Consider the following 27,584-nt stretch of genomic DNA (forward strand, 5'->3'; position numbering starts at 1 on the left):
TGATCGACGAAACAATATTTTCTTTTCTGTAGGGGTAGGCAGTACAGGGTGGATTTTAGGCACTAACTTTGGATTTTGCATAGGACTCTTTTTTAAACAATGAGGGGGTATGAAGTAAGGATTTGAGTAACTGATTCCAGAGTCATGCCGCTGAGGGAAAATACCTAAACAGATTTTATTAAATACATTTAGTAGGCTACTATGATTATGTTAATCTTGTTACTAATACTATAATTGTTTTTTCAGATGACAGAAAATAATACAATATTTTACTTCCCAAAAATTATGATGCAGCGATTGCTATATTTAGTGTTGCCCAAAAGCTGAAATCAGAGAAGATGACGCTTTGCATCAGGTTATATGTTACTACTTTGATAAAAACATTGACAAAAGCATTCGGAATAAGGTTACATCATCGAATACATTAAGTGATCAACTGATTGGTTGTCGTTGTATTTCACATGTGCCCCGACCGATTAGCACTGATATTCAGTTGATCACTTAATGTATTCGATAGGTCGGTTTCGTCTTCAATTTGCATGTATTGTTCTTCAATCCTATCTTGTTCAATGATTGCCTGTTGTTCAGCTAGTTCTGATTCCTTTTCTATGACATACTCAATTTCTTTACTGATGCGCAATTGCGCATGACTTGATACCCCAGTTGGTCGATATAAAAAGCCTTTTCATCGCTTGATAAATCATCCATATTCTTCCCTATTTCTAGAAGACAATTGGTTGGTACTGTAGCCTATACGTCTTGCGATTCTTTATGAACATCAATAACATTTTTCTCCAGGATTTGTGGAGATGCCAAATACTCTTTTTCACAAAAGCCATTCCTATCTTTTTTGGTTTTGTGCAGTTGTGTTCGGCATAAACATGATTGTGGTAGTGGGTTATGACCTTTTGAACTTTCTCCATGATGCATTTCCGGTCAATGATGTAATCTTTTCCGAATGCTTTTGTCCATGTTTTTATCAAAGTAGTAACATATAACCTGATGCAAAGCGTCATCTCTGATTTCAGTTTTTGGGTAACACTAAATATAGCAATCGCTGCATCATAATTTTTGGGAAGTACATCCCCTAGCACAAATATTGTATTATTTTCTGTCATCTGAAAAAAACAATTATATGATAGTATTAGTAACAAGACTAACATAATCATAGTAGCCTACTAAATGTATTTAATAAAATCTGTTTAGGTATTTTCCCTCAGCGGGAAGACTCTGGAATTAGTTACTCAATTCCTTACTTCATACCCCCTCCCCCCAGAAATGTCCTCCTCTCGGTTTAAGAAGTCCATTAAATGCATTAACCTTGAAATCTTCACCATTTTATACCCCACCATTCTACTGTATCTCTTCTGGTGTCCAGGGCTTTGCAATAGGTCTGTCCTTTCCTGAACACTTTATCATAAAAAATTGATATTTTTTCACCATTTTTTTGTGTTTTTTGGACTTTTCTTTGACTAATAAAATTCCAAATTAGTCTTGAGTTATTATTCCATCTTCACAGAGCCCATTTGCATAAAAAAATGACAAGTTTATGCAGTATTTTACATTTGAAAACCATTTATTCCAGAAAATTGTGATTTTTTTTTAAATTCACAATCCGAAAATGCAATTTTCAGTTTTTTGTGGTGCTAACCGCCAAAAACGCCTAAAGTTTAAATTTTTTTGCTGATTCTGCATTGTCATATCATATTATTGTTTAAAAAAGAGTCCTATGCAAAATCTGAATACCTTCATTTTTACTGCCTACCCCTATTTTCTGTGTAATTTTTCACAAACTGTAAAACGTGTATTGTAATCATTCTCCTGTTGGTATCCAAAAATTCATTTTTGTAACATCCACTGTTGCCGCTGTGTCACAGAAAGGTTCGTGCATGATTGATGATACTGTCGTTCAGTAGTTGTTCACATTTCTTTACTGTTTATGTTAGCAATTTCTATTCAATAAACAAGTTGATTTCAATATACGATCATTAAGCCTGGAGTGGCTAATTACGACCATAAGGGTAACCAATTGTATAAAGTCCCTACCAATTGGCCAGAAAGTTATTTTTCTACTGTAAGTTATTTTTAAAAACACTGCTTGTGGGCAAAGTTGTATGATACCATGTTAAAATTACTTGATCCACAACTAAATGTGTAAAATATAGCCAAAAAACTAGCTGTGGGCAAAGTTGCCACTTTGGGGACAACTTTGTCCAGCAAAATAAAACAAAAAAAAAATAATGAAAAAGATTACTTCTGATAATTTAAGTTGTTGCATTCTTTAGCACTTGTGTTTGCAAACCAGATAAGCCATTGCAACAAGAATTACTTCCTTTACAACAAAATTTACAACAAATAATCGTCAGCTAAGTCATGATATCTGGGCAAAGTTGTAAGGTTTCACGGTACTGTTTGTGAGATACTGTTGTTACACTGCAAATGGCTATAGCCAGATTAGGACAAATAAAAAAGTATCAAAATTGTAACCTTATGAAAGTGCAATTTCAATTGAATTGAGATGCTGTTTGATAAAAATAAACTCAACCCATTTGATCGAAACCTGATAAAAATAATAAGTTCAATTTTTCATTTCGGTAATTCTTAATCTGCACATTCTTTAGACCAACAGAGCCCCACACTTCACGTTTTGCAGTAGCCGTACTATACCTTACCAAGTCAGCACAAAAAAAATGTATCCTTCCCGCTTATGGTGACGTCACAGCGGTGTTGCCGTTTTTATTTTCGCAATTGAATGAGTGCCAGATTCGCCGATGTCAACAAAAGTTTGCAAGCGTGTAACTTAGTAGCCTGTTGATATTTTTTACAATTTCCTGGTCAGGGAAGTTTGTTAGTGTTATCTTTTTGGTATCTTAGGTAAATTTAGCGAATTTATTTACCTGTCAGAGGCACTTTAAAAATTCAAGCTAACGACTCGCCTACCTCTCTACCTAACGAATTTCACCAGCTTGCAATATTCAGACAATTGTAAATTTGTTTAAATAAGTTTTTACATTCTCCTTTTTTCATTCTCTTTTTGCAACCTTAAAATTTTCCAAACTGCAAAACTCACTATCTCTCTCTAGTGTTTGCTTTTTTGAACTTTTATTTGTCACATAGCGCTAAAGTATTACTTCTCGCTTCCATTGATGTTTCACTAGTCATTCTAGGCCCACCAGAAGAAAATTTACAGCAAAGTTAGTGCAGACGTTCAGAAAGATTTCAATTTGATTTGGGAAAGGTTTTTGGGCCTAGGTCAAACTTTGCTGATTGCTAAAATTTGAAAAGCGGTTTTAGTCTAATTTTTAGTGCAAAAAGAAGGATAGCAATCTTCTTACCTACGGTGCCATTTCAGTCTTTGAGTTAAAACAAATTAGCTTGTTTATTTTGAAATTCGTGTTTCCACTTATTTCACTAAATATTCGTGGTTAGGGAAATCGCTATACATGCTATTCGGTATGTCCAATTTATCAGAAATGCTTGATTATGCGACAGTTCTTTCCGCTATGTTACAAAGTAAATTTCAGTTTGTAATTTTCACATTTGAATTAACTTGTGCATTGTGCAAACTAGATTTAAATTAAGGGTATGAAACATTCGGGCCGCATGCGGCTGGGTCATTCCATGTCAATTCAACCAGGCCAGTTAACCCAAAATCCCAGATTAGACTAAAATTAAGCCAAAAAGAAAGATTATGTAATTCTGAGCAAAATAAAGTTTGTTTTAGCAAAATCGGACTAGAGGTTGCAGAGTTATAGCATTTAAAAAAACAAAACTTTTTGTGCTCATTCAACCATGACATGTATTGATTTTGACACCAGTGACATTGAAACAGTCATAACTTTGCTTAGGTGGGAAGATAAAACTTGAAACCAAGTTCTATAGACAGGTTATTGATTGATCTTCATGTTAAGTTAAACTTTTATTTATTTATTTTGGAGGTCAACTACTTTTAAAAAAGTGTGCTACTGCTACTTGGCACTACACCTAAATGACTTAACACTGACATTTCAACGTTGTTATAGAAAACACGTTTTAGGTGAAATTTATTGTTACACATCGTTCAAAAGCAAAAGCATTACACATGTGAGCCGCTTAGTTCTGCCTACTTTGGCTTCAACACGTCTTTTCCAATGGAGGCAATCTCTCCACTGCAGCACTAAAAGAAATGAGAGGTGTTGTATTTAATAAAGAGACATTATAAATCGGCAGTGGCTATTTGACCGGCTCCGGTCTTTGAATCTGAAACACTATTTGACCGGTCATGACGTCACTACATAAGCACTTTTTTCTCTTTCAAAGCAAAAGACGATAAGCGCCTTAACTCTTAAATTCAACACGTTTTCTTCAACTCAGTCCGTGGCGCATACGTAACGTCTCGGGCTGCCATTCTAGAGGGAATGAGTTCGATACTACCTGGAAGCATTCTTTTTTTTTTTTAACTACAAAAGGATACAAACTGATATGAATGAATCAACAAGTGAATAAAAAAGTTTCAAAACGAATTAAAAAAGTTTTTTCTAATCTTTATTTTTAACAAATTCCTTTCATTTCTTAGCACAAATTCTCTGAAAAATTCACACCTTCTAATAGGCTGTAAGATTACGTTTCGCTGAAGTCCGAAGTTAAAAATTAAATCCAGTCTCATTGTTGCACAACAATCAGTCAAGTTTCAAATCATCATCTCAACCAACCCTTCAAGACAACTTTCCACTTTCACTTTACTACGCTACGCTGAAGAGGTCGGGAGATCGAAACACTGGCCTTTGTCCGTAGTTGCTTTTCATAATGTCTTTTTAGACATTCTTTTTGGGTCAATAATGTCTTTTTAGATATTACTTTTAAAGAAATAAAAAGGAGTCAAAAGGCATGTAAATTTCACTCTGTGTGGAGCTACATGTACTTGAGAGGTTAGGCTAACTGTTATTCTTTTATTCACAAATTAAAAAAACTTAACTTTATTACTCACATTTGGAAAGATTTAAAAAAATGGGCTGTAGGCTACTCAAATTAAAAATTGACGACAAAAATGCACTTTGGGTCAAAATTAAGTTAAAAAAAAAAAATAGAATGCTTCCAGGTAGTATCGAACTCATTCCCTCTAGAATGGCAGCCCGAGACGTTACGTATGCGCCACGGACTGAGTTGAAGAAAACGTGTTGAATTTAAAACTTAAGGCGCTTGTCGTCTTTTGCTTTGAAAGAGAAGAAGAAAAAAGTGCTTATGTAGTGACGTCATGACCGGTCAAATAGTGTTTCAGATTCAAAGACCGGAGCCGGTCAAATAGCCACTGCCTTATAAATCTGCACTAGGAAAGCTCGAGGACTTGCTTGTGTCAAAAAAACAGGCCTGCACAGTTGATTTTTTTTTTCTTTCCGACGTTTCATGCGATGGCACCAAAACAACAAAAAATCATTCTCAGAGTAATGACTGGTGTTGACTGTTGGTGTCACTCTTGGCGGTATCAACGTAGCTTGATGTTTCTCGCAATAATCAAATGATTTCTGCTTTGATTTTTTACTTATTGTTTCCATGAAAAATCTCTAAAAAAAAAGTCATTTTTTTAAACTTTATGTTAGAAAATAGTTGGTAGTGGAAGTAAAGCTGAAAGAAACATAGTTTCTCTTCGCTACTGCCAGGGCTGCAATTTTTACTTTCTTGACAAACGACCAAAAATTGTGCGTTTGTTTGTAGAATAGTAATATGATGTCACAAGAGCTATTTAGTATTTAGGCTATGCCGCTGACATAACCTACTGTCTCATCATCATCATCATCAACCAATTTAGATTATACAGGCCATGAATTAATCCTCATTGTCGAGGGTGTGGCCTGTCTGTCTGTCGAGAACGAAGTCTTCCCCTCCACACTTCGCGATTTATTGGGTTGGCAGAGTCCATGTTCAGGGCTACAAGGTCACGTTTTACAAGTTCTTCCCAAGAAAGTTTTGGTCTACCTTGACCCCGCTGTGCTGCGATGTTGACACATCTGACCTGTGAGATCCAGCTTGAGCTGCGCTCAACGTGACCAAGCCATCTCAGTCTGCCTAATTGGAGAATTTACGTAAGTTTACGTAAGAAAATTTACGTAAGTCAACACTCTTATGATTGCACCACATGATGCCCCCCCCCCGATTGTTCCTCGACCTGACAACGACCAGTCTGCCTAATTGGAGAACTTCACTGATGTCTTTTAATTTGAGCTTTGATAGCAGAGTCTCAAACCGGATGTTGTCCTCAGGCCCGACCAGACAGGTCCATCTTACCATCGCTCTGTCATTACGTTGTAGGCGCTTGACGGTGCTTGCTAAAGTAGCCCACGTTTCAGAACCATAAAGCATGACACTCCTCACACAACTGGAGTAAACTTGTCCTCTGGTTGCAGCAGGAAGTTGCTTGCTTGTGAGGATAGGGAGAAGTTCTCTAAACTTTTTCCAGGCTGACTTGCACCGAGTTATAGCCGCATGCTCACACCCCCCTCCAGAAGACATGGTATCACCAAGGTAGCAGAAGTCAGCTACCACGTCAAGTGTGCCACCTTCAATCTCAACCAATGTCTGATAGAGATTTTTTTCCTTTGGCAGAACGCAAATTAAAGAAAACGGAAGAATACTAGGCCTACGATAATACAAAACAACGGCGTAATGTTACAGCGTTTAAGGTGTGCCGAGATGGCAAACAAGCCTCTTCGTACAACATTGCAACTTCAGACCCAGATCTTTCGATTGTTGGTGGTACTTCAACATGAGAGGTCGTTTCAACTTCCTGATTAGTTTGAACGTTCAGTGAAGCCATGCTATCACCAGGGCCTGACCTTATATTTGCAGATGGAAGCTCACCGAACGAAGCAATATTGTTAATTGGCTCAAACGGCAAAATACAAACTGGCATAGACATTGACAACTAAAAGTAGCCGAGATCATTTCATCTATAAAAGAAACCCGTTGTGTCGAATAGCACGAAACGTGTGTGGCGAAATGCCAGGCGTTATTAAAGCACTCTCCCGCAGTGTTCAAAATGGCGGCGCGGACGCCTTGGGAGTTTCTCGCGTGAATCGTCGCTTTAGGCCTTACCTTGAAGTACCTGCCGCAAGAAAATTTACGTAAGTCAACACTCTTATGATTGCACCACATGATGCCCCCCCCCCGATTGTTCCTCGACCTGACAACGTTTAGTCCTTTCTCAGTTTTTTTCTCCTTTTTTTCTGCAAGGCACAACGTTTGTCGAATAGTGACGGCGCGTGTCGAGCGACATTGTCGCCGAAAAAGGCAAAAATCGCAGCCCTGGCTGCCGCTGAGGTGAAATGTGGTATCTGTATTAGAGATGCCGCGAACCCAAAATTTTATCCGCACACCGCACCGCAACTGACTCATCTATCCGTGCACCGCACCGCACACCGCAATTTATCTGGGACTTTGACACTGCACCGCACCGCATACAGCAAATTACAAAATTTAAAAAAAATATTTTAACGCCTTATTTTTTAGAAAGTCAATTGTAGCAAAAAGCACCCATGGCATGTAATTGGTAACCTACCAGTACAGTTGTGCACTAATTGGCTAGGCTAACCAGATCATATTCTCTTATCAGGATTGCATCTAAGTTCTAAGACATAATACAAACTAAGACAAATAGAATGTTCCTGGATCCAGTATCAGGACTTTTGAACACTTTTTGTAAGCAATAATGCAATTTTAATGTCAGTGGCTATATGAACTACACACACAAGAGTAAAACTTATAGCCTGAACTCACTGGGCTAACTGTTATAGTAACTAATGCTGTAGTTGCGCTAGGCCTATAGCCTGGTAACTGGGAGCTAAGCTTATCAGCTAGGCTATTAACCAAAAACATTCGTACAGCTTCCCTGACAAGCCAGCCCCAAAACCCTGTCAACTGCAAGCCATTTGAAATTTGCATAGCTTTCCAGCTTAGGGTTTCCAAAGGAAAAAAAAAACTGATCCGTGTTTCCAATTTAAATTTGAAGTTTTATAACTGATTTTCTTGAAAAGTTAACAGTTAACGTTTACGAAAGTTTAATTTCTTGAAAGTTTATGTTTACGAAAATTTAATTTCTTGAAAATTTACGCGGCAAGCGGCGCGGCTTTCTCATTTCAACCTTCCACGCGGCGAAAAAGTCAAAAGCGGCCACAAACGCGGCGCGGCTTGCATCACTAATCTGTATCACTGAACAGTTTTGGTTATTTGATAGTGACAAATAAACTTAAAAACTGGTGCTGCTTTGGCTAATCAATAATCAGGCCTCGAAATTCGTTTGTGTTGACAGCGGACAAACGTGTCCGATCGGAGCAGCTATCTCGGCGGACAAATTAAGTCTCACGGCGGACACACCAGTTTTAGCCGTCGATCATCAATTCGTCATGCTTAATCACATTGTCTTGACAATAATTCTTCGCCATTTCAGAACTATAACTACGGTTTTAGAAGGCTTTTTAAAAATTCAGTAAAGTCACTCTGAAAGGCTTTCATCAGACAAACGACTTGCGCTTGAAGAGTCAAAGCGCGTTGTAGCTGGTCAATATGTCACATAACTGATTAACTTCACCGAACGAGGTCGTGTAGCTTATTGCGTCACAATGCTCTGGGCAGGAGTGGGAAAATTTCTATACCAACGCTACTATTTTCTGCTGTGATAAGTTTCACAGGCTTTTTTCTTTAAGTTTATTTTTGCGTGTCATGTGAGCGAAAGTGAATTTTCCTTGGATCTTTTCTTTCTTACTGTAATACCAAAACTTAACAAGTTTTGTTGCATCTTGCTGTAATAGCCTACTCGTATAATCTAATTTAGTAACCAACCTTGCCGTATCATTATTACTCGGAGATCAAAGCCAGACATGTGACGTAAGACATGCACAAAGTTGGGCATGATAAGTGTAGAAGTACCTGTACTCCTATCGATTCTTAGCGAAGAATTCACCTTTGTTACGCTGATTCAATGTCATCAATGGTTGAAGCAATGTAAAAGTCGAAAGTTTTCCTCTTTGAATGGAAGCTAAGGGATACAGTAATCACATTTTCTAGATGTTCGCTGGAAAATATATTATTGCAACAATTGTTTGTGCTATGCAATGACGATTTGTATCGCTAGTTCCTGTGTTATTTCTCGGCGGACAAATATGACCGATCTACATGGTACTTCCCGCGGACATCACATGCTGTGACGGCGGACATGTCCGATGTCTGCCGTGAATTTCGAGGCCTGATAATCATGTAGATTGTAGCCTATTATTTTGCTTGGCAACTGAATTTTCATTTCAAAATCTGTGTTGGACTGTTGGTCATTGGCCAAGCATGTAATATTGTATCCAACATATCTGGAATAGTTGGTACTTTCAGAGGTCATTTCACGACTTCTCGGCGCCAGGAGCTTTGAGTTCTGCATCGATATCTTTCTTGTTATTGAAGGAGTGGCCTCACTCTTTTACGTTTTAGTTTTTCTGTTGTGACACATTGACGATGTTTCCGATTTTATTACGACTTTGATATGATACATTCTCATTATGCCGTATCTTAAAATTTTAGTAACCAGACTAAATGGTGTGTGAGTGCAATATTAAATAACATTGAAGAGATCTTTGATGCTTGTCTATTGATCAAAGGTTATGAACCGAGAAGAGCACCTATACTCGTTGCAATACAATTGTCATCAATTGCTCACCCTGACTGCCTCATCAGTTGGTTTGGATGCATTTGCTCTCACCTCGTCTAACCCTTTAGTGGCGTACAGGTAATATACTGGTTGTGAAAAACCTAAGCCTGTGTATTGCATGATTTGCTGTTGCATAGAAAGTGTAGAAACCTAAAATATGTGTTTCAAGATTCATGCAATTGTACAAAAGATACTGCTGAGTTTAGTGAACTGTGAAAGTTAATTAGTCGTTATTGTCATAGAGTATCGCTTATTACAAACTAGATTTCAATGACACGTCATATGTGCCATAGCAAACGAGGACAAAATGAGTTTTCAAACTATGTCCCATGACTAAGTCTGGCTCGTTTCACTGGTTAATCCAATTCTAGCATCTAATCAAGAGAGCGCGGAATCAAGGATAGATAGCTAGGAGATCATACAGAATTTGCAGTCTATAATGATAAACAGGTCTACGTGTCAAGTTTTAAGTTTGAAACGTTTTTGGTTCACAGCCTCAACACAAGGCGAACTATAGTATAAGTTGAGTTCAGCAAACGTTCTGATTGTTGTGTAATGCATCACAATGTTCTAACTTTATTTATAGCACCCGGGCATGGGGCAAAACGAACACAGCATACGACTGCTATAAAAAAGATATCTGAAAAGAACATGGCTTCTCATTCACTCAAAACAAAATCGCCAATTAGGAGTTGAAAAAACTCGTAAAAAAGACCAAATAAAGCAAGTAGACGACAAAATTAACACACTCAACACCCTACCACCACAAAAAATCTATTACGCTGCCATACAGAAACTAAAGACACAATCTAAAAACATTAGTTGGGGAATTAAATAAAAAAGATGCAAATGAGAACATCCTTGCAGCTTCACCAGCAAAAGCTGTATCCTTGATTGTTGGGAGAAATTCTACAAAAAACTCATAAATTCATTAAATTATGGATTCTATTCATTAAGACCCCCTTTTAGGGTGAAACAGGCTGTAGAGGTTTTAGAAATTAACAACGATATTTGATGTACCGGTAATATAAACAATAAATGCTATTAATACAAAAAGTGTTCAATGCCAAGCGAAAGGCCAAACAGAGCAAATTATACCAAAGTTAGTTACTAGTTCATAAAAAACCTCAATGGCGAACATAACTGTGGATGGACCATGATATTTTGGGATCAACACCCTTGTCCTTGCAGTCCCAAACCGCCTCAGATATTTCTGTGCTATGTTTAGACCTATCCATGAAGAAACATTTGTGGTCGGAGAAACATTTTCCAGAAGTATTTTTTCAACAACCAATCTAGTTTAGGACCTTTAGGCCGCTATCAATAGTGGCTTTATAAATAACGGCCTCATGCAAGCATTGCCCATTTGAAGGGCAATCGGATTTCACCCTACAAGCTGAAATAGTTCATTTTTAGCCTGCAATATTGATTTATTGTGGGTGCAATGCAAGGTTCGCAGCACAACTAACCTATAGCTTAGCTTAATAGTATTGCAGTTAAATATCTTATGCAATTGGGTGGAGTGAATTTCACTTAATGTTTTAGATTTTAATTTAAGGTGTTGTAATGTTGTCTTTGAGCCTAGCCTAAAAAATAACCCTGAACATAATTTTGGTTCTCCTACCCCTAAATTGACCCTCCTACCTGAAGTCAAAGGTCATGCGAGGTCAAAATTGCTCTATTGCCACTTCTACTGGTGCTAGAAATCTGTTTAATGGCTTAAAAGATTTAGAAGACCCATATTTCTATCTGTTGTAAGAGAACTTTTTCTTCTATTGCTAGTAGAATTTGACTAAACAGCAAAAATATAGTTTTTGTAGTATTTTTGCTTATACAACATTACAGTTAACGAACTTCAACAGCCAAAATAGTAAATTCCACCCTATAATGCAATATATGCTGGATTGCTGGGGCGGAAAGTGGATAGAAATAAGTCTAAAAATTCCTTACCAATGTTGCTATCAACCTGTAAGCTGAAAGAAGGATTAAACCATAACATTTTCAAGCTTCTTTTTCTAGATGTCTGCGAGTTGTTAGCAGGATTGTAGCACACTTTCTCCATAAAAACCACTTTTCAAGAGGGCATTATTATAAACAGATGTATTCTTATCAAATTTATTCTGGCCAAAGGATGTGGACGTTTGTCTCTTAAAGTGCAACTGCACGATGACTTTGACCGCACTTTATCTGAAAGAGCATGTTTCAATCTGTAAATACCAATCTCGCCCTTACTTTTTAAGGCTATATTTATCTCAATAAAAATTATCAAAACTATGGTTTTCCACGTGCTTGTATTTTTGGCCACGTTCCTGCCATGGTGGATTGCATTGCGCAACACGCGGATTATGACGTCAGTTGGAGTCAGACAGAAGCGACAATCGCTTTTGCAAGTCCTTTAGTTGTGTTTGTTCTAGAGCAGTGGTCTGCAACCTTTTTTAACAAAAGAGCGATTCTGTTACATATTTTGGCAGAAATGACCAGCTGAGAGCCACAAAACGTGATATATGTGTTTCAAGTAGATCAGACCACAGTTTCTTTGCTACCGAACAATTCTTTTTTATGCCGTCATCTCTATCTGTGTACGGCTTTCCTCGTTTACAATCTATTGAGCTGCCACAAAACTAGCAGCATTGGTGTGGCATGGGGCTGTTTTCCATTTATTGAAAGCTTCCTTACTCTGCTCCAATCTTTGCATAAGTTCCAATACTGCCTACTTTAACTAATCTCCAAAATGGGAAAATGTGCAGCAAAATTAATGCTCTATGGCTGTTCTGACAGTGCCTGTTGAAGTCATTTATTTTGGGATTTTTTCCCACATAGGGTATTAAGCATGCAGATATGCCAACATCATTTGCATTGTATGCAAAGTTTATGTCCAATTGTCCATGCTGAGTAACATCTCTGCTTTCGCCTAAAACTTTTCTCTTTTTGATTTGTGCATGGATAGGACTCATAAAAAAGGGTATGCTGTTCAGTGTTCCAGCCAAAAGATGTAAACTGACCTGATAAAGTCAAAACTTGAATAACAAAAATTGTAAAAAAAGTCTATTATTTTCTGATAGAGTATCACTCGATCAGAGTTGGCTCATTGCTGCATCATCTTGCACAACTAGTAAACAACGTTGTTGTTTTTTTCATTATCACAGTCGAACGCATAGGCTATACCAAATCATGTCAAATCTGGAGGAAGCCGCTTCAGAGGAGCTAAAGAGCTGCAAGTTTCCGACCACTGTCCTGGAAGAAGGAGGTTTTTTTTGCTGCTTCAATCTTGTTGCACGTGCTTTCTATGTGAAAGCAGGTAGTATAGGCTCTTTGCAATCTCAAATTTGAAAAAAATAAGCCCGGTCTGTTGACTTATCCATTGAAGTTGTTGGTTAAGGGACAGACCAAAGCTGTCATAGGCCCACGCGAGGTAGTATGGTACGTCTTAACCAATGTTATGTGACATTCGAACCACGAAATCGAGCAGCGTGTAAGGGTGCTTAACGGCATGGCGGAGAGCACCTCTTGCATCACTGTGTTGGACGAATCCCATGCAATGGTCAATCCAGCCGTCCTACAAACCTTCTTCAGGGTTGATAGGAAAAATTGGGAAAAAGATGGCAAGCCCAGAGGACGCGATGGAAAGTTGTCAAATGAGTGAGTTTACTTGAGCTTGTTTACTGTTCAACAGCCTTTCAAGAGCTGGTTGCGCAATTGTTCCATTCATTATATTAAATGAAGCTGTTATATCTCCCAGGAAATTCAGGCTGGTCGCTTATAAGCACGTGCTGGAGTGGCTGTTGGATGGAGAAGTTCTGGGCAAGTCAAACAGAGTCGTGCTGCCATCCTGCATTGTCTCTTTCATCCGCAGAAAGTACCCCAGCGACGATGGAGATTATGCTGGGTTCCGAAGACCAGTGTTACTATTTTAGTCTTTTTAAAACCAAACCTGGTTTAGTTGCAACTGTTTTTTTTTTCGATTTGGTGTTTTTTTGGTTTGGTTTGTTTTCGATTTGTGTGTCGTAATGCGATTTTTCATCAGTATTGTATGTTGGTTTATTTTTTAGTTTATTTCTGCTTCAATTTGGTTTATTCTGGTCTTTTTTTTAGCTTCATCTAGATTATTTTAAAAAAATCTAGATGTCAACACTGCCGAAGACAGTCCCAATGAATGCTAAAGCGTTATCGCATGATAGTCGACTGTAATATGTCCTACAATACAATACAAAATGTTTTCGATATAACCAAGTTTGCCTGTTGTAATCTACGAAACTAGCCTTCGGCGATGGGCTTTGCAAACCACTCCTGGCACACAGGCATGAACAACTAAATTTGTATAATGCTGGCTGAAAGATGCGTCTTCATTATGGAATGGATGCCTTATAAATTTGCGCATTCACTAGCAACCAAGCCTATCTTGGCTAGTTTGGTCTCCACTAAGCTCGACTCCAACTGACGTCATATCACTGGGTGGCGTTAACGAGTTTGCCACTTCCAGGTAGCGTGAAAGAGGCGCTAGAGAGCGTGGGAAAAGGGTCGGTTTTTCGGCTGTGAGCCTCAATTGTAAGGAAGTGAGTTTTTCAACAGGTACCAGATGTCTTGGCAATGGATTCTAGCCAATGTTAATTCGATCGTGCAGTTGCACTTTAATGTTAAGTGGGTGATTAGACTGGGCATGGATAAAATTGGATCACTGTTGGGTTTTCGGTCAGGCCAGAATTTACCGGACAACAGATTTAGAGTTACATCAAGAAAATCAGTTTTAATCAGGCCAGTTTTAACAGTAATACCTAAACCATGTTGTTTGAATGATTGAATAACATTTTTTCCTGCAACTTTCCTGCAACAGTTTGGCATGTTCTAAGGAAACGATTGCACACGAGACCCTATAATTATAAACTGCAACAAACCTGGTGGAACTGAAGCAGAAAATCACTATTGTGTTGGAAACTGTTACAGAAGTGTGGTAAATTCGTAACTTATTTAACTTGTGCTAAAGAGCACTGCACTTCTGCACTGCTTGTGGATTTACTCTTGATCAGTGCTCCGCGTTTGTTCCTTCAGCTCTTTGCCTTCCTTTCTAAGTTTTACAACGCTAGCGTTCTATTCTGTATTTGTCAGTCCTTGTAACTGCTAGTTTTAGCTAGCTTAACTTATTTAGCTAGCTTAACTCTCATAGTTTTAGCTAGCTTAACTTAAAACGTAAAGAAAATATAAACATGGAAACGTAAAGAAAATAGGCATCAAATAACAATGAAATTTTTTTATTTTTATATTAGTATTAGTTTTGACCCCAAGCACAACGTTTTGCCAGCCAACAGCAAGATCAGTGAAAGTAAGGTTTTTTTTTGCTACACCTTACCTTCCATACACTACTGAAGAAACCAAGCTTATCTGTCGTCAATGTCAAGTATGCGCTGAACTAAAGCCTTGGTTCCATTGTCCAGATCCTGGTACTCTCTTCAAAGCCACACGGACATGGGAACACCTTGCTGTGGACTTCAAAGGCCCAGTGAACGGTACACGACCATATCTACTTGTGATTGTTGATAAATTTAGCCAATACCCGTTGTATTTTCCTGCAAATCGATGACTTCAGAAACAGTGATTAACCACTTGGCATCTCTATTTTGCTCATTCGGTTTCCCCTCGTACATTCACAGTGATCAAGGAACATCCTTTACCAGTCGAGAGGTTAAGCAGTACTTGACCACACGCGCCATAGCCACTAGCTACTCGTCGCGTTATCACCCACAAGGAAATGGACAGGTAGAGAGAACTAATCAAACGATATGGAAGACTATTAAGTTACTTCTTTGCTGTGATGTCATTCCAGAAGAACAGTGGGAACAAGTGCTACCTCTCGTTCTCCTTTCCGTTATATCATTGCTATGCACTGTCACTGATCAAACTCCGCACGAAAGGTTCTTCTTGTTTCCTCGGCGAGCTATGTATGGTATTTCAATGCCTACATGGCTTCTAGATAAGGGTACTGTTCTTTAACATAAATTTGTACGCAACAAAAGTGACCTCATTTGCAACCCTGTAACTCTGCTGTCCGCAAACCCCACGTATGCTCGCATTCAGTGTCCCGATGGCACAAGTACAGTCTCCAAGTCTGACTTAGCTTCGTTTCTGACTATAGAGTCACCACCAGCCACAAAGAACTTGTCCTCATCTTGAATAAATAAAAACTGTGAAGATACTGTTCAAGAACAAAGTCCTGTTACGAACTCTTCCATACTGGTACAAAACTTAAATATTGATCAGCATACAGATATCGTTGACCTACCAGAAGCAGCGATCCAGGAGTAGAACCTAGATGTTCTGCTAGAGAAATTAGGAAAAGGAGACCACCTAACAGATATGGTGAATGGACTGTTTAATGAGTTACATTTTTTAACATGCTTGTGGACATGTTAAAATTGGGACTGTTAATGTGTGAAAATTCTTAAGCACGAAACATTCACAAACGCCATGGACCGGTTACAACTTTATCAAGAGAATTCTTATGTATTTTATGTAATTTATTAATCGATTAATTTATGTTCAAACTGCATCTGTTCTTACAAAATTTGGCAAGATAGAATGTATTAAATTTGTGACTTATCTAACTCGTGTTATAGAGCACTGCTCGACAAACTCGAGTCCAATTCGACAAACACTGGACACAAAGTTGCAAAGACAGACAAAATTATAAAGATATGGGGAAGGCCTTCATCCTGCAGTGGAACAACAATGGCTGATAATGATGATGAATGATAGAGCACTGCACGAGTGCACTGCTTGTAGGTTTACACTCAATCAGTGCTCCGTGTTTGTGCCTTCAGCTCTTTGCCTTCCTTTCTTCTACAACGCTCCATTCTACTACTACAATTCTATTGTGTATTTGTCAGTCCTTGTAGTTGTAACTGTATTATTATCTCTCTCTTTCTTATTTTCAGAACTGTGTTATGGATGTGTCAATCCTAAGTTTATTTTAAAAAGCCTAATTAATGTATGTTTTTCTTGGGCTTGTTATGGTCAGTTAAAGAAGACTTGCTGTACAACGAGTTTGGGACGAACTCGATTACTGACTTGACATACGTGCCGTGTTGCTGACAGAGCACACATTAAAAATTTGTGAACATTTTTTTGAAAACTGATATTACATGTGTTGTGCCATTGATAGCGTGCAAATGACAATTTGATTTTATAATTTGACATGAAATTTAAATATTTACTGTTGTACCTGTCAAGTTTCATTGGCTTGGACTTGGAGTACATACTTTTTGAGATATTTAAGTCTCAAATGATGTCAAGTTTTTTGAAACACCTTGTATAATTGTATAGCCATCTATATTCATAAGTGATTTGGCAAAATCAAATCACTTATTTTGCTGTAGGCTTAATAATATCATGGGATATGATTTATTTTTTTGTTTCAGATATGCACACACCACACAGGTTACACATCCATATAAGATTACATGAGAAAAAAGAAACAAAAAATACACATATGGGAGAGACTACAAACATTTTAATCTTCCTAGTGCAACAATTTACAGGCAGCATCATAAACGTTTGATCTTAGATAGACATTGGTGTGTAGCAGGGTACAAATTAGAATTATTTTCAGAGTTTGGGCAGCGTAACGAAATATTTTACACATTTTTTCTCAATAGAGCATTGACAGTTATTACATGACAACGAACTTGGTGAGTATTCACACTTTCATATCTATGTTAACCAAAGGCACGTCTGTATGCCTTATTGTAGGCAACTTTGAACTTCTTTTTTCATTTAGCAGAAACATTAGTCCACACTCTACAGGTGTGAATTAAAAAGGCATATAATCAGCTTGAAACACAGCTCGTTTTACATCTATACTACACCATTTAAAAAACGAAGGCACATTATTAGGCGGCAAAATACAAAGCTCACATCAGAAATTAAGGGAGCAAGTCTTTTAGGCGCAGACAGTTAGGCGCCAGTCAAAAAGGTGTTCACACTGTGGCTTCAGGATATTTAGGTGCGGAGCACTGTGGCGCCTGTTCGTTTAGGTGCTATTCCTAGTGAAGTCTGCAGATTGTATCAGCTTGGCAGGTAGGCCAATTCTTGCGATTACGTGTGAGACAACACTCTACAACATAAATACATTTCTGTCGGGCATATGAACCCTGGCTACAAGTTGCAAGCATAATGGTGCGACTTTGCTCATTATTGAAGGTAGTAGGGGTTTTGACGGAAAACTAAGTTACTCTTCACTCAAGCCTACCACCCGTTTGAATATAGGCTACGGCATATTTTTTACTGATGTTTAGTGTAGTTATTATTTGACTTAACTAAAAGTGAACTCAGTCATGTTTGGAAACTTGAATAATTTATTGATAAAGCTTTTGCCGACGCAAACCTGGACTAACAACAAATAAATGCCAAACATGCACATTAAAAAAACAATGAAAACTATTGATACTATAAAAAAGTGCTCAATGCTAAGCAAAAAGACAAAGCAGAGCGAATTAAATCAAATATAGTTTTTACTATCTGAAGCCTTTACAAATTGTTTCACCTAACGGATCATCAGAAGGTCTTATTCAAATAGAATTCTATTTATATAAGACCTTCTGATGATCCGTTAGGTGAAACAATTTGTAAAGGCTTCAGATAGTAATAACTATATTTGATTTAAAAAAACAATATATTTTTTCTGTTCAATATAATATTTTGTGTGAAAAGCATTGCCGGTTTAAGCAGCTTCATTCACGGAAGCCACGACATATTTTCCTGTTCAATAAGCAATTAAACATTTTGTGTGAAAAGCATTGCCAGATAAATAGTCCAGTCAAAATAGGGTTTGACCCACCACTAATTGCAAATGTTTCGACCCATACATTTTCTGAAAGCTTACATCATACAGAATAACATACTAAAAATCTGCCACAAAAAATTTAGTGGAACCCCCTTTTTAGGGGTAAAAACAAAATGGCCGCCGTGTGTCCTAAAAATCTTCATTTTTCCATATTTTTTTACCTTTTTTTTTCACCTGAATCAAATGGGTGCTTTTCAAATGACCACGAACAGAAAAACCACTTGATTCTTCAGTTGAGACATCTAATGAAACGACTACTATTAGGCGCAGTGTCTCCATCTGATTTAGATCAGAATGAAGTGCTTCAGTGCTTGGAACAGAAAGTACAGCAAACTAAAGACACCCTAAAAGAATTTAGAACAGCACGACTTTGGCTACAATACATTTCGATAGTCACAATCCTGTGCAGATTCATCAAAGCAGAGCGACTAGGCTTATGGCCATTGCATCTGCAGTCCAAGTATGAAATGCTTCCGTAGCCTACTTCGCAGCGTCAGGTCACAATCATTATGTGAAAAGTATCCACTTGTACCTAGACAAGATGTCCAAACTTCAGAGTGAGATGCCTCTTGTCCACAAGCACTTCGTGGAAGGACATCACGTTGTTCGTCGCACAGACAGATGCTGGGCTGGTCTCTGGACTGACCTGACAATCGAACAATGTCTAATGAGGAGCCTGAAGTCAAGGGGTGGACTTAAAAGGGGGCGTGGATTGACAGAGACACAACGACTCATCTGGGTTCTATCTGCACCAGCATGTGCCCAAGTAAATGAAACCATGCAAGAGTTCGCAGGCTTGAAATTTCTCACCAGTGAGCAACACAAAGATAGTACCCCCCAAGGATGAGCAGAGATATGAAAGATCTTCAAGATCTAATTCAGTATTTGACAGTGAGAAATCCATTTCGAAAGGATGGCCCACCAAGCTTGAGAAGCATAGTGACAGGCATTGCAGCTCATGACAGTGTCAACTGTGGCTCAGCATGGGATGCAGGTATGAAAATCCTTGCACTAATGCCTGGAGTAAAGGTGACTGAGCATTCCTTCAGAAAGAAACACCTAGCCATCACCATGGGTGCAAAAGAATCGGTCAAGTCAAGGACAGGGAAGTGAGTGTTGATCCCATCCTCCCAGCACAACAACAAATCAGCTACCAGAGGTATTCCAGTATGAACTTTGTCAATTTCCATCAGCCTTGTTTGTATCAAAGTCCATCATTAGACTAGCCAACAAGGCTTCCTTGGCTGACTTCTTGTGGTCTTCATCAATTGAGTCTGCTCCAAAACCATCTAAGCCCTTAGTCCAGCATGTACTAGATGGAGGTGCCCTGCTCCATAAACTTCCTTGAACAAAAGGAGCTGCATGGGATGAAATCATGCAGATGTACACTGATTATGTGATGTCCAAATATGGAGCCTGTATTGTTGTGTTTGATGGTTACACAGATTCGCTATTCACAAAAGATGGTGCTCACTTCCGAAGAACTGTTGGTAGGATTGGGGCTGAAGTAATCTTCGATCCAACAATAAAGCTCCAAACCAAAAAGGAAGACTTTCTTGCTAACCATAAAAATAAACAGTAACTAATCCATATGATAGGGGACAGACTCGAAAGAGCAGGATGTGTTGTCCACCATGCCAGAGGAGATGCAGATGTCCTGATAGTAGAAACCGCGATGTCATCTGCACAGCAACAAGACACTGTAGTTTGAGCAAGTGATACTGACATTCTGATTTTGCTCATACATTACAAGAAGAGTAATACCACACACAACATCTAGTTGCAAACAGCATCTAAAAAGGGCACTAAAAAACCATCAAAGTGCTGGAACATTTCAGTCACCAGAAAACTTCTTGGAGACACTGTGTCAAATAATCTTCTCTTTGCCCATGCACTGTTGGGATGTGATACCACTTCAAGGGTATTTGGAATAGGCAAACAGAAAGCTGTTACAAAACTAAGAACTGATGAAAACTTCACAAAAGCTGCAGCAACTTTCATGTCATTCTCTGCAAATGCAAATGATGTTGTAAAAGCAGGGAAGTCGGCTCTAATTGCCATGTACAATGGAAGGCAAGATGACAATCTTGACGATCTAAGATATCAAATTTTCTGCGGAAAGACAGCAAGAAGTACGACTGCAGTAGACCCATGTTCTCTTCCTCCCTCGTCATCAGAGGTGGGCACCCGCTACTTTTAAAGTAGCACGCTACCCATTACCGCTACTTGGGCCAAAATAGCGCACGCTACCGCTACCCGCTACTAATTTACAAAAGTAGCGCGTTACCCGCTGCCGCTATTCGGGCCAAAGTAGCGTGCGCTACCGCTACTTTTGTCTAAAGTGACACTAGGAAACACTCAAGTCCCTAGTGACGCAAAAACAACCTTGAAAACGAATGTTATCATTCGTTTACGTTGTCATTTTAACGTCGTTATAGAAAACACATTCTATAGGAAATTTACTGTTATGCATCTTTCAAAAACACGAGCATTTCAAAATGAGAGTCACTAAGTCCTGCCAGCTTTCGCTTAAGCACATCTTTTCCAACAGAGAAAGGTCTCTCCACCGCAGCACTGGAAGGAATGAGGGTGTTGTATTTAATGAACAGATGTGTTTACTCGGTATTCGAAAAGCTCAAGAACTTGCTCTTGTCCGAAAAAAAAAGGCGTCCATAATTGCTGCTTCCTTCTGCACCGCTGTTTCACGGGATGGCGCCAATACACCAAAAAATAGACCCTCGGAGTCATGACTGGTGTTGGTGTCACTCTTCTCGGTATCAACCTGACTTGATGCCTCTCGCAACAGTCGAATTACATCTGTCTTAATTTTTTCTCGCAGTGCGTCAGCATCATTCGTGGAAACGTAGTGCAAAAATTGTAGCCACGACGTCTTGAAGGAAGGATGAAGACATGATGCCATAACGCATTTTATGTCGTTGAAGCACTTGTTGAATCGTTTCTTCACCCCTTCAAAGACTTTCACTTTCAACTCCTCACAGGTCACAAGATCACTGATCTCGGTCAACTTCTTCGCACAAATTGTGATAGTTGGAAGCAAGACTCCGTAATACGCCTTGGACTCGCCCTGGAGAATGTCTAAAGCCTGGCAGATAGGCTTCATCACACGGAGATATTCGCCGAAAAAGTTGACGTCAGCTAGAAAAGACCGAAACTTTGCAACCAAACCGATTATATAGCTGCTTGACCACGCCAGTATTGCCAAAAAAACAAGCATTTTTTTCAATTTAATTTAAAAAGTAGCGGGTAGCGGAGTGCGACTGAAAAAAAGTAGTACCTCTCCGCTACCGCTACTTTGGAGAAAAAATAGCGCCGCTACTGCAGCCGCTACTTCAACAAAAAGTAGCACCGCTACCGCTACTTTTACCAAAAAAGTAGTGCGCTACTTCCCACCTCTGCACGTCATCAGCAGCGAGGTTTCACAGTCTCAGGGTATATCATCAAGTGCAGGTGTGACTGGGTCATGAGACAGATGTGCCACCGGAACAGTAGGGTTGGCGTTTTAGTAAAGGCAGTCTGGTGCCTGTGATGACAGACAAACCTCCAGCTCCATCTCAGTTCCTGGAAATGATTGTCTGCAACTGCAAGACCGGCTGTTCTACATTTCGATGCACATGCCGGAAATCTGGTTTAGAATTTACAGTTGCATGTGGTGAATGTCATGGGTCATGTTCAAATTCGTCATTAGGCCTAATGGAAGGCATTGACTCTGATGATGATGCTTTGGTTTGAACTATTAATTGTTTGATAAAATTAGGTCTTTTACAGAATTAAATTGTGCGAATTAGGTTAAACGATAAGGAAAAACGAAGATTTTTGAGACTCTTGGCGGCCATATTATTTTAAAATTTTGTTATAAAATTTTATTAAGACAAATTTTTATCTCGTTTTGCAACTTTCCAGTGTCTGTTTCCTTGTACCAGAAATATAGAACGAGCCCTTTTACAGAACTAAATTACATGAATTAGGTGAAAAGATATGTTAAAATGAAGATTTTTGGGACACATGGTGGCCATTTTGTTTTTACCCCCAAAAGGGGTGTTCCACTAAATTTTTCGTGGCAGATTTTTAGTATGTTATTCTGTATGATGTAAGCTTTCAGAAAATGTATGGGTCAAAACATTTGCAATTAGTGGTGGGTCAATCCCTATTTTGAGCTGGATTGACTGGACTAAAAGCAGCTTCACTCAATCACTCACTGAAGGCATGATTAACAACAAACAAATGCATGCGCATTATCAAAACAGCATATTTTACTGTTGAATATAACATTTTATGTGAAAAGCATTGCCCTACCTGCCAAGCTGATACAATCTGCAGACTTTACTAGGAATAGCACCTAAATGAACGGGCGCCACGGTGCTCCGCACCTAAATATCCTGACGCCACACGGCCACAGTTTGTGCACCTATTTTCTTTGCAAACTTTTACATTTTGGAATTGTGTTTCAACCAGCTGCTGGTAAAAAGGCATGAAAGATGTCGCTTTCGCAGAGAAGCTCAATTAACTGCAGGTGAGCAATTAACTGCAGGTGAACAATTGCAGTAATATCTCGAAAGCGGTCATTGCATTTGCTAGCAATTAAATGAATTCTCAATTGTGAGACTCATTAACTATACTCTTCAAACAATAATAGTTGATTTTGCAATTATGTATGGCCCAACAATGATTGTAACTTTTGTCGCTTGGGTTTGGTGTGCGAGAAAATATTTAATATTGTCTTATTGTCTTTCGTTATTTTTTCAGAAATTGCTGGTTAAATTTGTATGATGTCTGATGAATATGTCCAAGCCAAAAATAACATATCGTGCAACAACAGGCGCGGGTCATACAAAAACGCATTGCCAGTCGGACGTTTGACACCCTTGACCTAATCCCTTGAACCATAAAAAATCAGCTACAGTCAGCAATTATTTTTATTTCAGACATGGCTTGAGTTTTCACAATGAATTTCTTGATGGCAAACACAAAGGTGATCCAGAGTGGTTCCATTCAACTAGAACTAATTATATTACTTGCCTGGCCGCTCTATCCGACAAGCTTACGTCTAGACTGGCATCGTACGATTATGGATTCATGGCATTTGGAAGCATTGTTTTAATTATTGTAAGCTTTGTTGTTTTGTTTTGTTGCAAATGTTTGTACTCTAGTATCTGCAAAATTAGTTTGGAACTGAAATGTTAATGAAACCATTTTTTTATCAAAAGACCCGCATGCTAGGGTGTTTAAAAAAAAATTGGATTTTGGGTATGCATAGCCTGGTATGCGGTGAGAAAACAAGTTCCCCAAACTTTTAGCTTGATTGGATATAATTAACAGACCTCTCAAAGGACATTGATATTGCATGGAATAACCCTATGCTTATGCATTGGCATTAGCCATTAGCCCCACATGCCTATTATTGCATACAAACATGACCGTAACCAAAACGAAATTGGCTTATAACAGCCCATTTGCCTAGTTGTTCCTTGAATGGTTTATCAAAGCTCAATGTACTGAACGCGAACTTTGCAAATTACTTGAGCTTATTGAGCATTTCATTCAACATCTTAAAAGAATAGGAAAAATGAAGCTAACGAATGAGAACATAAGAACAAAAAAGAACAAATCCAAACATGAAGTTTAGGATTTTGATAGTAGCATGGCAAGAATGTCCTTCTTTCCTGGCGTTGTTGCTAATACTTGACGATGGTACTCAATAATCGTTGTTGGTGAGCGCAAGATTGAAATCTGTGGCTACCTTGACAGCTCGTTCGGCACAATCATTGACTACGCGGATTGCACATACAAGCCCCCTGCCCTGTTTATAGTCATCTCGACTAAGACGACTATCCATGTTTCTGGATGAGCTGATAAGAACTCCTGTGGCAAGTGGAGTGCTTCAAATAAATGCAGCGTATCGAAGTCAGCAACCTTCATCGCACTAAACAATGCCACGTCATCAGGACACACTCGACGAACATTCTTGGATTTCGCTAGTTTTGATAGTGTTGCTACCAGTTCACGTTTCTGATCGGTGGGCAGGGCATCATCAAATAGAGCAAGACAGATGAGGTCCTCACTCAAATACCACAGATGGCCACGCAAGTTGTGCATGGCTTGTTGTGCCACTTGACGATCCACACGTTCAAATTGCTCCAGCAGCTGCAACAGCAAAAGGTCATTGCCCGGAGCTAATGTGGTCACCGGTGCAGTTACCCACATTCTCACATGAATCGTCACAATACATAGTGCAATGCGTCGGAGTGCCTGCAGTTCATGTTTAATCAGCTTATACTGCTGATGAAAAGCAAAGATTTTAAGGCAGTATATTCCTTTTGCCATCCAGTGAGCATGATGGTATTCACCAGGTGGTCTGAACTTTTGCTTGATCTACAACAGGATGACCAAGAAGAAGAAGGGAAGGATGATGAACTCGCGATAACCCTCCCTTAGTTGATGTTCACACAGCTGTTTCATAGCAAGTCGATAACTTCACACTAGTGCTTAGATAACCAGACGTGTTCACCGTCAGACAGTTTTTCATTTCCAGATGTGTCATCATCAAGAGGAGTTGAAAGGGATTGGTCAATAAATGGCCACGGATCTTTGAATTTCCGGAACAAAGCAATTTCTGGTCCGGAGCTCACAAAGAACGTATCAAATATTGCAGTTGCTACTACTTCCAGAATATGATGTCGACAGGCAAGGAAGAGTAGCCGGCGATCGAATGCCTGTTGCAATAGAGTGATTGCTCCTGTATGAATGTCTGTGTTGTTTGCGGTGGTATCAAAGCATAAGCCAGCGAGACGATCCATGACTCTTGTCCATTCTTGTAGAACCTGGACAACGTTCCCCCCATCTGCCGTCCAGTTCCAGCCGATAGACAGGGAATTCGAGCAACTTTTTCACACTTTGGCCCGAAACCACCACAGCCAAACGATCACTTTTTCCACCATAAAGACTTGGCAACATTTTACCATCAAAATGGGAAACAAGCGGTACTACGGCATGAAAGTTATCCCTCACCGCTCCACAAACTACTTTTCGTGACTCTTTGCATGCTGTGATGTATAGAGATAGTGAGTGACAATATACCCTATTGTTATCACCCGATATTTCCTTATCTTGGAGATAAAATTATTTATCCCATGCGTGTGATGAGATAGAGTTGAATACAAGGTGAAAATAGTAGCATTCATATTCCACTGCAGTGGAATATGAATTCAGAGAGTGGAACATGAACTCTGACAGTGAAATATGAACTGTGACAGAATATCGGCTGTCAATTGTAGATATTGGCTGTCAAAACTGTGAAAATACATTCTTTTCTGAGAAAGAAAATGGGCAAAAACGTTCACTGAAGCGTCCATGTTTGAGTCATGTGACTTTTAGCTAGTGCTTGTTTTGTTTGTCCTCTTGACATCAGTGAACTATTCTATTGCTCCATCGATGCAACTATCAAGTGTACTTCGCCAACCAAAACATTGAATGATTATTATAAGGGACACAAATTGGCCTCAATTCAGCTAATTTAGGTGGCTCATCCCACTTCGTGGAAAAAAAACAGAACAAAAGTCGTGAAAAATGAACCTGTCATATTTCACTCCGTTTAGTTCTGTCTAAGTACACCGGTAGTCCACTGCTAAATAGTTCTGATTTCGAAGTCACTATCCCCATCCATAGTGCAAAAGTTATTAAGTCCAGGCCTTGAAATTCGTTTTTGTTGACGGCGGACAAACGTGTCCGGTCTGAGCAGCTATCTCGGCGGACAAATTAAGTCTCACGGCGGACACACCAATTTTAGCGTCGACGTCATGCTTAATCACTTTATCTTGATAATTCTTTGCCATTTAAGAGCTATAGCTACGGTTTAGAAGGCTTTCATAAGACCAACGACGTGCGCTTGAAGAATCAAAGCGCCGTGTAGCTGCTTAATTTGCCGCATAACTGATTAACTTCCACGAGGCCGTGTGGCTTCTTGCATCACAATTAGAGATGTAAAAAAACGTTTTTTTTTTGTTTTATAAAAACACAACCGTTTTTTTGTTTTTTATTCTTTTTGTTTTTTATTCGTTTTTTTTAACCTATTTTGACATTAAATGTCACAATATGTAGCATTTAGGGTAAACTCATTGCAATAACACAACAGATTATTCATCTGAGGACTCTGATGTCGCATAACTACTTTGTAGCAGACAAATAGACTCTTACTACATCAGACTTTTGTTACTTTCATTAAATTTGTTCTTATTCCCAAATAAAATAAGTTTTTATCTTTGATGTTTGTTTTGTATCTTTCTCCAGCATTGGAGGAATATGGGTAAAACTTTATACTTGTCAGGAAAAGTATTATGAAGCATTTATTCACCATGTGAACACTGAGCAGTACTGAAAAACTCCACTTTAAAGGGGAAATTTCTTCATTCAGGGTTTATAGTTACTAGCAATAGTCAACATGAGTTTGAAAGGAACAGTAACCTAAACCTTTTCTGACAAATGCACTTACTTCTGACAGCTAAAAATATCAGTGATAAGATCTCTTGCATTATGTTACAAATGATCTGCAGAAGCATCAATGATAAAGTGTCTAAGACCTTACAAAGGAATACTTCTGTTTCAACATTTATAAAGCATATACATCATTGCTAAGGTATCACTTAAAAAATATGTTTGAACAAGCTATTAGCAATAGCTTGCATTAGTAAATTACCACAAACAAGGTAATGTGTGTTCTGAATTCTGCCATCCAGTGGCGTAGCTAGGGGGGTTGGGGGTTTCAACCCCCCTTTGGCACGCGTGTGACGTCACGATATTGAGAATGATACTTTCAGTCTCTTTATGTCTCTAAAACAAAGTTTGCCTAATTTTAAACAAAACTGCATTAAAAGAGCGAGTTTTTCCAATACCAAACATTCAAATATCTCAGCCAGACATTAGCAAGAAGAAAACATAGAGACTTAGCTTTATTTCCGAAAAATGCCAAAGAAAACATTATCTTATCCTTTTACTATGCCACCGGACAGCACTATTTTACAGGAATATTCATACCCACATTTTGGTTGAAAGGGCTCTTTGAATGCACCAAAT

The 27,584-nt window shown here is 38.8% G+C and overlaps 1 protein-coding gene across 3 annotated transcripts in view; it reads left to right on the forward strand.

Annotated features, from left to right (window-relative positions):
- The window catches only part of LOC145774820 (GPI ethanolamine phosphate transferase 2, catalytic subunit-like), a 192,396-nt gene that overhangs the window by 110,594 nt on the left and 54,218 nt on the right, over positions 1-27,584 (forward strand). For all 3 annotated transcript variants that reach the window (XR_014290061.1, XM_082586138.1, XM_082586136.1), the window contains 2 exons: positions 9,615-9,742; positions 23,441-23,621. Coding sequence is in view for 2 of the 3 variants with exons in the window: in XM_082586138.1 (XP_082442264.1) it covers positions 9,615-9,742; positions 23,441-23,621 (309 nt within the window). In the remaining variant the exon portion in view is untranslated. The remainder of the gene's footprint in view (positions 1-9,614; positions 9,743-23,440; positions 23,622-27,584) is intronic.

The sequence above is a fragment of the Aplidium turbinatum genome, chromosome 7 (genome assembly GCF_918807975.1).
Source record: "Aplidium turbinatum chromosome 7, kaAplTurb1.1, whole genome shotgun sequence".
In the NCBI taxonomy this organism is placed as follows: domain Eukaryota; kingdom Metazoa; phylum Chordata; class Ascidiacea; order Aplousobranchia; family Polyclinidae; genus Aplidium; species Aplidium turbinatum.